General features: G+C 37.3%; 1 protein-coding gene across 12 annotated transcripts in view; it reads left to right on the top strand.

Annotated features, from left to right (window-relative positions):
• The window catches only part of RBFOX1 (RNA binding fox-1 homolog 1), a 1,295,853-nt gene that overhangs the window by 1,211,998 nt on the left and 68,720 nt on the right, over positions 1–15,135 (top strand). For 11 of the 12 annotated variants that reach the window (XM_054212203.1, XM_054212206.1, XM_054212204.1 and 8 more), the window contains one exon: positions 2,086–2,139. The exons of the other annotated variant lie outside the window; for it this stretch is intronic. In XM_054212203.1, coding sequence (XP_054068178.1) covers positions 2,086–2,139 — 54 coding nt within the window. The remainder of the gene's footprint in view (positions 1–2,085; positions 2,140–15,135) is intronic. 12 annotated transcript variants of the gene reach the window in all.

Here is a 15,135-nt window from a genome sequence, read left to right as displayed (position 1 = left end):
AGTCCAGTCTTTCATTCTGGAAGGCATTGATCAGTGGTCTTTTGAGGAAGTAATGAATTTGAAATATTAAATACTCCCTAAGCTACAAAAAGTTGGATTTTTTTTTTTTGTTATTGTTATTATTATTTTTTTACTGAAGGCCTCAAAATTTGGGTGATTTTCCATCACACAAAATTTGGCTAAGAGTATTTGTTATACCACAACATTCATTAATATAATCCTGTAATATGTATAATTGAAGGGTTAGGTAAAAATCCTGTGTAATTTTGGGGAGGGAAGTAATTTTAACCCTTTTTGGTTGGCCATTTGTCAGCTTCCGTAATTATCTTTTAGGTACGTACAGCAATTGCCATTAATTCAGCAGTTGCCCGCCGTGCTGCTCTTTACTCTGTTTGACCTTATTAATGAGTTACATTTCAAAAATACCCCTCACCTCTGTTACTGAACAGTTAATTACTGGAAAATAGTTGCTGTGCAATAGATAGAGATAGCAGTATTTTTAAAGGGTGGGAATAGTTCTCTTTTGTGTTATTATTGAGATTTTGTATTATACTTTTTCAGTCTTCTGATCCATTATGGTTTTATGATCTTCTCCTGCACTTCTGTATTACATGAAATGAGCAAGGCAGAAGGAAGCCTCAGTACAGTTTGCATTTAAATTCTTCTAAACTTGGCTCTTCTGATTTTTGAAAATCCTTGTTGTCCTTGTCTTGATTTTATTGTGTTTACAGCAGTGTAGTTATAGGATCTATTTAAAGTACCATAGTTCTTGAGTTTGTAAGATACTTTAGCTCAGGTTTTTTTTCTTTATTCTCATTTACAAGTGGTGCTTCCCACTCCTGTGATTCAAGCATGCTTTTGGAAAACCCCTAATTTTCCAGTCCTGGTACTTCAAATAATTGTTCAAATGCTTAAAGAAAAAAAAAAAAGAGAGTGTGGGTGGGGGGATGTTCTGTTGAGTTTGGAGTTAACTGGGAGTGGATCTACCTGTGGCTGAGCAAAACACAACGATTGGCACTTTACCGCAGCTGAGAACACTAATGAATTTGCCAGTGTTCTCTCTTGTGGTTCTGTTACCCCTTCCCCTTCGGTTGCTTCGGCACTGCTGTCTTTAGCATCATGTGTGCTCTGAACACAGCCCCTGCTTCTGCAGCGAGCCTGTGTGCTCTGGCCTTACCTGGAAATGTGCATCGGATGTAAGGGCACAACGGCGATTCATGGGAGTTTGGCCCGGGCACACTACACAGAGTATCTGTTGGTTCTGGGCTTTGCTTTTGTGCCAGCCGTGGGAGGACAGTGCTTACTTAAGGCAAAGACAGTGGCTGCACTTAAGAGCTTTGCAGAATGTGACTGCAGCATTTTCTTACATGCCATCTACTTTATAGCGATAAGCTAACAGTGGTTATCAGCTGTAAGCGCGGGCGGTACAGGCACTCTTGGTACCTGCCTGTAATTGTCCCGTTTCAGTGCAGACAGTCTGATGTACAAATGCAAATGGGAAAAACGTCTGGCATTTGACTGGGATCCCACAGCGTGCAAATCTCTTTCATGTCACAACAGGCATTTCCAGACAGCGTCTACGCTTTCAGTTTTCCCAGAGTAGAATCAAAATGCTCAGATTGCTTGATTGCCTTGGAACCAACACTAACACAGGGTTATCAGAAGCATTTATATCCAGCAAATGAATTGTTTTGGCCTTTCTGGCTTGTAAGCGGAGAGCTAAAGCAATGAAAAAACCTGGTCTTCTCTGGTACTACATGATGTAGAGATACCTGAACTAGTTCTGACTGAATTCCGTAATTTAAGGTAATAAGTCCATGGCAACTGTGCATTGCAGCCAAGGTAATTCACCTGATAATTTACTCGAGTGCTACACGTCCAGAGAATGCCTTGTTTCATTACTTATTTCCATACTTCAGGGTCTGATATTAAAGATCAGTAAACTAAGATGCCTATAAACCTTTTTTGAAGCCATTTTATCTGTATACCTCTATACAAAATTAAAATTAGAAAATCATTATTATTATTATTATCATCATCGCTAATTGCAATATTAACTCCATTATGTTTTTATGTTTGCTGCAGGCTGGAAATTAAATCCAGTTGTTGGTGCAGTTTATAGTCCAGAATTCTATGCAGGTAAGGATTACGCTATAGTCGTCCATGCCATCTTTTATTTTAGTATTCTTTAAAACATGCATTTGGTGTGAGGGTTGGTTTCTTTGTTTGATTCACGTTATCTGCAAGTCATTTACAGATTTGTGACACAGGATTTGAAGTTTCCTGGGCATACTTAAGTTTATATAGAAGATATATGAATACCTTTTTATTGGAAAGTAGATAGTATAACATGAAATGTACTGCAATACCACAGCCTTACATGAGATTTTATTTTATTTATATTATATTTTATTTTACTTTATATTTCAGTACAGTCACTTTCCTCCAGGAATTATTTAAGCCTAGTGAGCAACAACACCACAAAATCTATCTATAAATATATATTTTGTGTATATACATGTACATAGACACACAGAGGTATTGAGTATCTGTGTGTGTAATTTTTTTCCTGAACGTTTTTCTTTAAATTTAATATTTAGTTATTCAGTTTCTTAACATTTTTGTATTTTGAATCTATATTATCACCTGAGTCTTCACTGAGACCAAGTTCTGATCCTGGTTACAATTTGGAGTTAATGAGATACTACAGTCTTTTTCTGTCCGAAGTCAGTCACGGCTGGCAACAGTCTCTAAATGTACTTTAGCAACAGTATTGAAACCTGTAGATTTCAGAGGCATCAACCCAGTTGATTTCAGAGGCATTTGAATCCTTCCCGTAAACATAATCACTAGCAAGTCCAAAAAAGCCATTTTTTGAAAGCTAATAGTTTACATCTAAGACAGGAATAATCACAAATCCAAATGCTTCTAGTAGGCAATAAAGTTGCCTTCCTTTCTTAGGTTCCAAAATCATACATGACTCTTCCATGACTTTCATGGGGAACTCTGGGGTTTTTTTCAGTTTTCCATCTGTTTTTCAGTTGTCTGGGTGTGTATATACTGGATACAAATAACTCGTGTTTTAAAAACCAAAAATATTTACCCATTGTCGCACACTTAGGTAATTGAGGATAAAGAGGTACTTGTAGAATACGTTCTCTACAGCAAGTAAAGAATAGATATTAGGAAAACATTTTTCACAGGTGCTGGTTAAGCATGGGAAGAGGTTGCCCACAGAAGCTGGGCAATCGCCATGCATGGAGATATTCAAGCCTCCACTGGACAAAGCTGAAAAATTTTCATTAGTTCAGTGGACTTAAAGAGAGAAAAAATGTTAAATAGGACTAATGTTACAAACAGATACTTATTTTAAAAAAGCTGCTTGTAATAATACATCCAGTACCATCTACTAAGATAGATAAAAATGTTCCAATTAGGGTAAAAGTGGCACAGTATAATAAAAATACTAACTTGGCATTCATGGAATTACAATATTTAGTGTAGGCAGAATTTATTTCCTTCCTTGATGTATGCCTACACTGGAAACAGGAATTTAACATTGATCTCGTTTGAGTAGTTAGTGAACCAACCCTGAACCTGCATAAATTAGAAAGTAAGAGTTATTAGTCATTTTATATAAATGACTTTGTGTTAATGACAAATATAATAATATTCCCATAGTACAGTAATCAATTTTCTAATATGTATGCAGAATTAACAATCTGACTTATAATTGTCTCATGAAGTAGGGCATGAAGAGTTCACGTAGTTTGTAAATTAAAATCAATATTTTCAATCTCTCCTGAAGGTAATTTTCCTAATTTACTGGACTTTTCCCTAACATTTATTTTGTCTTTTAATTATAAAATGGCAGGTTATTGATTTTTTTTGTATAACCTCCTAAAGTCCCGAGTGCATTTTTATTGCCAACACAAGGGAGGTGTTTGCCCTTCTAATGAGAATCTTTAATTACCATTAGGAGATTATTAATTTAATTTTATGAATTATGACATGCACTCCACCACACCTATGCAGAAAGTTCTATCAAGATACTTCTTGTATTTCAGATTTTTTTTCTGTCTATACATGCAGGCAGTTTTGGGGGTTTTTAAAATGCATATCAAATGCGTATTTTGTGTATTGACTAGAAGATAATTTTTTTTCTCAGACATTTAAACTTTCATTTAAGCAATTTATTTTAAAAAAAAAAAGAAAAGAGCTCAATGCAGGTCTCTTAAAGCCATTAGAAAATGGAACAGTAAAAGACCAATGCAATTCTTGTGGGCCGTAATAGAATACTGTGACATAGCTTTCTTTTGGGGTTCCCCCCTTCCCTAGAGAAGAAACAATTGCACTTTTGAAGATTATAAAATTAGAAATGTGATTTTAAAGACAGTCAAAGTTCTAGTTCTTTTTTAAATTATTGTCTCCAACCCTTTCATGTTAAAATTGTACCAACTCTTTCATAGTCAGTGCAAGAAGTTCCTTTACCTCCTAATAAATGATGAAAAATTTGGCCACTTCTGAAATAAAGATGATACATTTGCAGAGAAACTGTTGATTTAAAGTACCTTTAATCTTCATAAATAAGTGGAAAAACAGAAGGTTATACAAAGCTGTCAGGATGGCACTGATGAATGGCAAATTCACCCATTTCTCAATTGCCGGTGAAGACACACGCCGCAAGGCTTAACCGTATTGTACATCATATCTGCCAACTCATTTCTGTGATTAAATATTCCATCAGTGCGGGCTATAAGGCGGTAAAGCTTAACAAGATTCATAAGATGCACCACTTGAATACACATAACTCACTTCCTTGGATAGAGAGCACCCCGCATGCAAAGGAAAATTGGAATTGAGTTAAATTACTCCGTAAGACAAGATCAATAGAGAAAGGAAAAGATCCCCTAATGCAATGCAAATCTAAGATATAGTTATGTCCTGACAACTTGAAGCAGACAATTAAAGTCAAATAGGGAGGAACGCAATGTAAATCAACCCTAAAACCTTGAAGATAATGGTAAACAGTAGGACCAGTGACATGATTGTTATAGCCCTGCTTTTTTTCTGAGTGTACACTTCTGTAAAAGAAAACCTTTATTGAGGAAACGTATGACAGCTAAAAATGGAGACTGTAAGATACAGAGCAGATGCGCAACAGACGCTATGTAAGTAAGGCATTACTTGGGAACTGGAAAATACTATATATTTACAAAACACTGTAGATTTTTCTTCCTGAGTAGCCTTTCTAAGACTGTTTTTCTTTGAAATGCTCCTGCTGTAGTAAATTAGAACGCTCCAGGAGCGTGTCTGTTTAGGTCATATGGTAGCATTAATATGGATTTCCAGTGATGTGTTCCTGAAGCGTGATTTGAAGAGTGCTGTTGTAATTCCAAGGCCTCGCAAGGCTCCCTAACAGCTGCTGACTGTGGGTGTGCTGGTGAACTGGCTAACTGGCACACCTCCTGCCCTTCCCACAGGTCAGATGGAAAGTCCTAAAATGACATTTCATTTAAAAAAAAAAAAAAATTATGATGATTTTTTTCATTTAGCATTTTCAGCATTTGGCAAAATTCCACTTTTCCGTATGTTGTAATTGTTAAGTCCACGTAGTCATCTTCTAGTAAATAAACTGGTACTATTTAAGGTGCTTCTCCTCCTTGTGAGAAAGCAATGCTTAAAGAAGGTAGCATTTCCATTTCAGCTTATCTTTTCCAGTAAATTATTTATCAAGTTCTCAGGCAGGTCCTAGTGAAGAGATTTGTTAAGAAGGACTGTGTGATTTGTCTCACAAAGTCTTCAGGTAAACTGGGGCAAAAATTTCATTTATTTGTACACGCATCCAATTTTAAACCCATCCCATAGTGACCCATAATTTTGCTATGTTAAGCTGGAGTCGTGTTATTTTCTCCTATACACTCATCTGTGTCTGGCAAAATACAGATCTGCAGTTTGGTTACTTTAGGAGGAGTACGCCGGTACTTTCTTACCATGAGTTGTTACGTTATTCATTTCCGTGGTTTGTTATAATATTTTTACCTGCTTATTTATTTTTATATAGCGTATATTTTATCTGTGATACCTAGCCTTCCTTTCAGCCTCAGGCAGTCTGAAAGCAAAGTTCCATGTTGTTCCTTTCACTTACTGCAGATTTTTCTTTTTCTCTTTTGGTTTTTGGAATGATGAATTTTTGAGCAATCTCTTGCACTCTCCGTAATGGCACGTAGAGTATTGTTGCCCCCGTATTACTACAAGAGATCAGTCCTTTAAAGCAGAGAGCTTGTGACACAGTAAGGCCATTTTAGAAGAGTTTGTCCTTGTAAGTGGCAGAAAATATATTTTAGGGTGCCTACCTGTTGGAGAGGCTTCTTTTGACAGTACCAGTATGCAAGGTGGGGGAAAAGATGTTACAGATATTACCTGGAAATCTAGTGAATCTTCTTTCAGAGGTGACCCGCATGAGGAAATATTCTTATCTATTCATAACCAACAAAAAATATTTTAAAAATTTCAAAATTTTAAGTTGTCAGTGGAGAAAGAAAGGACTTTAGACTAGTAAAGAACAACCATTAGAACAAGTCATGGAGCACAGCTCAATGACAAGTAACAGAGACCCCGTTCTCCTTTTACTTAAGCGACTAATTAAATACTGTTTTTCCTGAATAGTCATGAGGTGCTAGAAGTTTTTCAGAAGCTAGTTTCAAGAGTCATTCTACGTAGCTTAGTAGTTGTATTCACTTCATAAATGGTCTTAACCCAGTGAGGACTATTGCAGGCACCCCGTTTCTTGAGCAGCTAGTAGTTGTTATTCCAAGGCGGCCTGGAAAATTTTTCCCATCAGTTAAAATGAAAGGAAGAGGAAGAGCTTGTACTTTTGACTATTTTATATGCCCTCAGAAGACAGAGGAGTTTTAGATGCCTGGGGCTTTTTCGCATGCTGTGGGTTTGGAAGCTAGCAGTATCTTCCAAGCAGCAGATTTTGTAACAAACTTCCTTTCACAAGTTTGTTTAAAACTTTGAAATATAATGTCATATATAATTAAGAAGTGAAGAAATACCATAGTTCTATATATATAAACATGCACTTAAATAAGAGGAATTCAGGGGAAGAGAGGATTCCTGTATGTTTTCTAACACCATTTCTCTTTGTTCGTGTCTTAAAGCATCTATTTCTGGAGTGTAAGAGCACCTGGGATTCATTTAATCTTTCTAGTGTTTCTCTTTGAATTTAAATGACTCTTGCATAAGCTCAGCAAATACCCTAGAAACACTTCTCAGTGAAGGTGTTTGGAGTTTGTGAAGCTGAATTACATGCTTGCACAGCAAGTCTAATCCTAGGGTAAAAGTTCACTGTACCATATCTGTAAAGCATAATTTTGGTGAAAATTGGCTGTTACTATATAGACCAATTCATTTTACAATTTGATTACATACACTTAGATTTGAATTTAGCCACTGACTAAGCAGATATTCCTAAACGTATTCTCAACATTGTTAGCTAAACAGTTTAAGTAATTTTCTAACTGCAGAAAAATTAAATATTCATTGTTTAATATTGCATCTGTTCTATGAAGATGGTCCTTTTCAAAGCATAAAACAAAGCTGTAACTGTTGTTTCAAAAATCATAATGTTCAAGTGCCGTCATACACATGATGACATCCTAGTTAGTTTAACGCCACTGATGGCAGCTAATGCATTTCTAAAACTTCTGTGGAGCTGTTACAAACCATTACAGTGGAAATACTGGTTTATGGAAGATTAATAAAGCCACTAGAAAAATGGAATTCAGCATCTGTACTAGCTATTTACTTAAAAAAATTCTTCCAGAATTAATTATGCCTTATGCTACATTATAATGAGTTTTTCATTAAAATGTATACCATCATGGAAAATGAACAAGGATTATTCAAAGAATAATGCCAGTGAATGTTATTTTTTGAAAGATTAGTTAAGTTAATTGGTTATACGTTCAAATCTGGAGCAAGGTTAATCGACCTATATTTATCGTTCTATCGAAGTCTGCACATTTTAAAGAGAAAACCACAGATACTGTCAGTATTCCCCCTTTAAAGATGTTTTTTTCTGTTTGGATGTATATTTAATAACACAGTACACACTTAGGCTTTGATACTGTTTCTATGTGATCTTTAAAAGAAATTCCGTACACTTGATTATTTCATGGTAAATCTTCAACTGTAGATAGAGCTTTATACAAGAAGATAGAGAATGATTAAGAAGGGAGTTCCTGCTTCTTCAGTGTAAAAGTTCAGGATTTTTGACCACGGTCTGGTACAGAGGAATCATTTGAAACTGGATTATGATGAATTTGTGCACAAATAGAATCTGGAAAAACAGAAACTGGATATTTGCTGGAAGTTGGAGTTCTTTCAAAACAGGAGAAAGTTTTGGGGGGTGTGGGTGTGTGTTTGGATCTGTCTGCTTGTTGGTACAGTCTTGCTGAGACGTAGGTCTTGAGTTTTCTGCAAATCAGCCTGAGTTAGTGCTACTGAGATATCCCACTTGAACTAGCCTTAGGTGACGACACAGCAAAACCCCGCTGACCCTGTCTCACTCCCTGGACTCAACGGATTTGGAGTTCTTAAGTGCAAGTGCTGCATCCCCGCTGTGGTGCAGTATCAACAGCCTTATACCATTCTCCAGTGACAGGGCAGATCTCTGATGATGAAAATTTTTTTAGAAGTCATGTCAGTAGTTACTCTATGTAGAAAAAGAATACTCTGAGATGACAAAACAGTGCCAAGAAGTTGATAGAGCTGGCGTGGGGGCAAAGCACAAAGTTGAGGCAGGGAGGCAAGGTGAAGAATTGTTACATTAGCTGTTCTGTGGTGGAAAAAAGGTGTAGAAATGAGGTAATACATAGAGGAACAGAAAAGGTCTATTTAAAATAGATTTTGAAAGGAAGGAAGCAGGGGTAATAAATAGTAAAAGTTGTCTAGCCTCTGTTCCTCTTTTATGCCTTGCGTGTTTTTTACAAAGGAGTAAGATGCCTTTCCTTGTTCTGAGATCCTAACTCAAAAACCTGCTTTTCCCTTTGAACTGCTAGGTAATACATTTCCTCAGTGGTAGTTTTGCTGGGTAGCGCTTATGAAAATTTCTTGTTTTCTTTAGGTAAAGTTGCTCCTCTTAGAATGTCTGACCCAAAGATAAAGCAACGTGTATGAGCTAGGCTTGGAATGATAAATTCGTGTGCATGAGTGAGTTAAAGAATTCTTCTTTAACACATGTTCTGTGAGTCGGTGGATGAATACAGCACCAGGAATAATCATAATTAAATGTGGTTACGTTTATTGGAATTTACTTGATTTAGTATCTTATTCTAGCGGAGAACACCATGCACGTTAAAAGTATGTTATAGTTAGCTCATGGGAGGGAAATCCACTGACCATTATTGAATACTCAGAAGCTGCTTTGGGCTTAGGAAGTCCTTGAGCTGCAAATGGTTGGAAACTAGGATAACACCTGAGAAGAGTATCATGCTTGCTGTCTTCTTGTACTTTACCTTAGGCGCATGCTTTTGATGATTTTGAAAACTTAGGTTTTTTTGATCACATCCAACACATCAAAATGCCACCCGAATGATGTCAGGATGGTTGAGACTGTAGGGGCAATGTGAAGGTCCCATTCTTGCATTACAGCCAACGGCCACCAAGTTAAAGTAGTCAGATTACATCCTGACTTTTAGTTTTGTAGTCAAATGATCTGTTCAGCTGAGTTGCCAGCTAGTCAGCTAGTGGGGCTCATCTCAGATACATACCTGTGTTTAATTTAAGGCTTCTTTTGCTTGAAGGAACATTCTTCTGTCTGTAATCCTTCTCTTTTCCCTGGTGAGCTGCTATAATACATTTGAGCAGCCCCCCCCCAGATCTAGCATAATCATTGTGGAATGCAGTGGTGATCATACTCTAACCTGGACATTTCACACCCGTGAAATAAGATTTTTGACACTGGACCAGACACTTCTTAACAAAATCATAGAAATGTGGGTTGGGACTGACTTCTGGAGGTCATGCAGTCCAACTTACATTTTCAAGCAGGACTAGCACCAGTGCTAGATCAGGTGAGCCATGAATTTGTATGCATCGACAAAGAGATATATGATCTTCTTTGAGTAATCTTTTCCAGTGTTGCACTGCCTTTCTAGTGAAAAAGGTTTTCCTAATGTCCAACATAAACGTCCCAAGCTACAGTTGGTGGGACATTGACCTTTTGTATTATTATCTGCTAACATTCCAATGTGGCTCCATCATCTTCGTAACTTCCCTTCAAGTAGCAAAAACTGTTAGATTACCTTCTAACTTCCTCTTTGCCAAACTAATCGAGTTCAGTTCCCTCAATTTCCCTTCACAGGAGATGAGCTCTAGACGCCTGCCCACCTTGATTTCACTCCAACATATCCTCCGCTTTCTCCACATTTCAGTTGAACTGCAGGGGCAGTAGGTTTAAAAACTGGCTGCAGTACTCCAGGTGCAGTCTTGCTGGCACCAGGTGTGTCTGTGTTGGGGGAATAATAACAGCTCTTCATCTGCTGGCCGTGTTTCCATGTTTCTCCTAATTTCAGGTAGTATGCAGTTTGCCTTGTTTGTTTAAACGTTACTTTAATAAAACAAAAGAAAGCATTCTGATCAAGCAGGAGTAATACTGTCCTTTCTTTGGTTTTTTTTTCATTGCTTCTAACTTCTTGCATGTTTGCTCAAATGTTTTTTTAATGTGGATATAATTGGTTAATTTTTAAAGGACTTAAAAGGTAAAGTACTATGCTTTACTCACAAAGAGAATCTTTTGAGAAAAAATAATGCTTGGACTTCTCTTATTTAAACATCATTTAGTGGTTAGTGAAAATGTCATCTATGGCTTCCTGATTAGTGACGGACCAAAAATAAATAAATATGGTGGCAACCTAAAACTGCCTAATTATAAACATTATACTGAGATTTTATTTCCCCACAACTGTCTCCCTGGCCTCCTCCTGTTGTTACATTAGTTTGCAGCATTGCATGTGCTTTAAGTAAATCTAAAAATGATCCCCGCTTGCCACATGCTGGCTCAGGGTTTGCAGAGCAGGTTTAGTCCATGTGAAATAGATTCTGTTTGCAAGAAACTGCCCTGGGAGCTGTTCTGGGGGCCCCGTGTGCACACGGACTGTCGTATGTCATGCAGATTGGCTTTTGGACAGCTTTGAACCCTGTGTGCCGGGGTTCTCGTCTTCAGGGGACAAGACTAAACCTGGTCCAGAGCAAACTCTCCAGACTGTGTGTGATGTGGGTTTAGAGGCCAGATATAAAACCAGCTGGTTTATAGCTACTGGGGCTGTCTCACCAATTAGTTGACAATAGAGGTCAGCCTGGGTGCGCACTGTCTGGGCCCGAGGTCTAGGCTACAGTATGCGAGGTGGTTGGCTGATAGAATAAAACTGAGACTATAATTCAGATAACGGTTATGGATTTCCTTGAAAAACAATGGCGTAAGAGTCTCTCAGAGGAAAATTCAAGACAAACTACAAGGTCATCACTAAAACACTTGTTTGTTCAGGACTGGGTGGGATATTTGCAATGCTGGATAAGTTAATAGCAGTTATGCAGAGGAATAAATTCCTCTGATTAGAAGAATAACAAAGTTAGGAAGATCCATTTGTTAGGATGGACAGTCAGGCACACAAACTATTCTGAAATGGAAAGTAATAAAGTAATATATGAAATGTGAAGTTAATACAGTTAAAATGTAATGGAAAACAACTCCACTACGTGTTAAACCTTGATTACATCTGTAAATTAATGCTAAAGCAGTTTAAGATTACGTTGAATTGTATTACAAAGACATGGCTAATGTTTTCTGCTTTGTCTTCTGCATTTTACCATTTCGAGCATTGCATGACAGAATCCCCAATACATTTGCGTTATAACTGCATTCCATAGTACTTCTTGAGAATAAATTTCAAAATAGTGAGCTTTCATTCGTTTACTTATTTATGGAGGTAGCTGAGATGAAGCTGTGCTTTGCGATGGTATGCAATCTCTGTCAGTTTGGCGCTGTCGGATTTTCTTTGTGAAAATTGTTTTGGGGGAAATCTCCATGCCCAGAACTGCTTCTAGTAAAAGTGAGTGGTTTGGAAAGTTTGGAAACATTGCATTACCATTTTTGTAATGTTTTTTCATGCTCCCGAAATTCTGGAATCTGAATGGGCTAGGGAGGAAACAGACTAACTGAAGCCAGGATTACGCATGATGATTCAATTTTTGCTCTTTTATATTCTCAGCTTGTCTTTCAGAACAGAATTTTATTTGTAAGTTAAAACCAGCATCCATTGGGGTAAGCAAACAGAACTGAGGGATTAGTAATTTGCATCTCTGCATCTAATTGCATTAGATTTGCATCTCTGTCTGATCGATTTACCGAAATAGGTAATTTACACAGAAAATAGTGTCATGACACGATATGAGAGGATAAAGTATAAACACATCTACTTGTAATCCCTCCAGGGCCATGGTGAAACCGTAGTGTTTGTGTCTGAGCAGAAACGCTCCAGTTTCATTTATCCTGTTTTTCTATTCGTATTGCAGTCTTTATTCATCAGGCAGATGTATGAATGTGACCCATTTTAGTTATCAGCAGAATATAAATGTATTTGTTTTATATTCTCAAGTATCCTATTTCAAGAATAGTATAATACCAGCTCAGAGTTTATATTTACACTTCAGAATTTCTCCTGTGTTTGTTTCTCAAAGTTACAAATGAACCAAGATCAAGTTACAATGATCGAAGAGTAACCATCATTTACATACCTTTTAGTCTGCTAGGAGGACCTAGAAAGATTAGGAATGAAGGTTTGATTTTCAAAGGTCCTGAACAACTTCAGTGGGACACATCTCCCAATGTAAGATAATGGCAGTGAATGTCAATGAATATCAATTTATGTGCACCTGAATTTGTGTGTGTGTATATATATATCATGCCGTAAATATCTTTTGTAAGAAATTTACAGTTATGGGCAATACTGACAGTACCACTCCAATTTTTTACATGATTACATACTGCATTTCAAGTTTTAGATTTTTTTGGTGACAGTCTATGAGTAAGGATTTACACTCGGATTCCAGTGATCAGAATTCACCAACAAGCAGAGGTAAACTCTGTAGGCTTCTTACGTATTTTGGTACAAGCAGCGGTTGAGTTTGTGTGACATAATAGTTTCATTTTGGTTACAAGACGAAGAAAGTCTGTGACCAATTAGTAATTTTTGAATTATATTTGGAAAGGGAGGATTATTGCAACTCTTTCCCATTGTAAATGGAAACATTACATAAATTGTTCCTGCAAAACACAGCCGGTCTATGGTGATGTTGGCATGCTAATGAAAACAGAAGCAATTGTATGGTTTTAAGCTGCCATTACTTTGCCACATACCAACAGTACCGTGGCACAGCCTAAATTTGCCACTAAAAAACCAGTGAATATTGTCAAGCTGTTCCTCCTAAAGCAATCTTTGAGAATTGTAGTGGATCGGTAGTGGATCGACTTCTCATTGATGAAGTGGATGAAGGTTTAAAGCAAGTCGTTGTGTTGTGAAGCAGGAAAAGGACGTTGGCATGGGAGCAGAGTTTAAAAGAACTTGCCCCTTCCCAGCTCCTGTGCTATTTGCAAGGTCTTTCCCAGTCTAAGGCACCATGGTACATACTGGTAAGTAGTTTGATCAGTTGTGTATGGTGTGTAAGGTCCTGGAGGAGGAGAGACCCTTGTTACCTTGTGATGAGTTATATACAAAAGGAAGAGGTGGGGAGAAGGGAAATCAGGAGAATCTCACACAGAATTCTTACCAGAGCTGCAGACTTTGTTACTCACCCAATTTTTACTTACCTGATATAACCACCTACCAGTCCTGGTATGTGACTTAGTTTTGGACACTGAGCTTGTATAATGGGGGGAGAGCTCTGTTTCCCAAAAGCCTGGAATGATACGACCAGCAAAGAAGAATTGGAAGGATGGCATACAAATTGTTTGTTGTAACGTGCATTGCTGTTCCCTGAGTCGTTGTTCTCTTAGTTGTTGCCGGAGTTCACCGAGTGTTTTGTTGACACTCTAAGAGAGGTGATAATAATATATTTTTAATATATTGGAAGAAAGGAGGTGTGCATTTTGGGATGCTGCTGCTTTATTCCTTGTTAATAATGGATTAAACAATTCAGTGAGTCAACACAATCATCCATGGATGGCTGTATTAAAATCTGAAGGAGTATTATTCCATTTACAGAAAGATCCCAAATAACTGCAGGCACTCAAGAAGCACTTTTCAAAATTAACAGCATATTTAAAAGCATACTAGGGCTGTGTAGTTGGCTGTAGATAATGAGGGCTAAGAGAACACTAAAGGACAGTTATGTATTCAAGATACACTCTTTAGATTCCCGAGTCAGATGGGGCAATAGAAGCTAACGTGCACTATTGCTGTACAACAGTGGCTTTGTAGGTATTTCTGATCCATTTCTGGGACACATTTTGAAATAACCCATCATAGAACAAAATTTCAGACCAGAACGAAGGTAATGCTATTTCTGTCTGGAAAGGCCAATATTAAATTACACTTTTAGAACAGCAAATCTAGAGCAGACATGGATTGTTTATGAGGACCTTTGATACACTAGCAAATCTCCTGATATGTTCATGAGAGATGCAGCCTTATAGTTTTTGTCATGCATTGTATGAGAAAGAGGAATTAAGTGTATAGGAAAAATAGTTGTTGCAAAAGGTACAAAGAAACGCAGTGATCAGAATGACTGAGAGAAGGTTGGGCTGTGTAACATCCAGCTGTATTGGGGGAAAGGGAACATGAAATAACAATCGCTGAGTATAATAAATAATGCAGCTTTTAGATTAGAGTAATAAAAATAACATTTATTATAATATAGACAAAATGAGACACAAGTATTTTTAGCTTTTACTCACTCTTTCCGGTGGGTTTGTTTGCGTTTCTCTTTTGGTAAATAGTATTATAGAATGTATGGACTGGTACTTAGTTGCCAAAAAGTTAAGAGGTTTGCATTGGTAACACAATAGAATAAATATGTGTAAAGAAGAGCTGCTTTACCTGGGAAGCTGAGTGCACAATGGATTAGAGA

This window comes from Rissa tridactyla, chromosome 8 (genome assembly GCF_028500815.1).
Source record: "Rissa tridactyla isolate bRisTri1 chromosome 8, bRisTri1.patW.cur.20221130, whole genome shotgun sequence".
NCBI lineage: Eukaryota > Metazoa > Chordata > Aves > Charadriiformes > Laridae > Rissa > Rissa tridactyla.
This window is presented reverse-complemented; position numbering and strand designations above follow the sequence as displayed.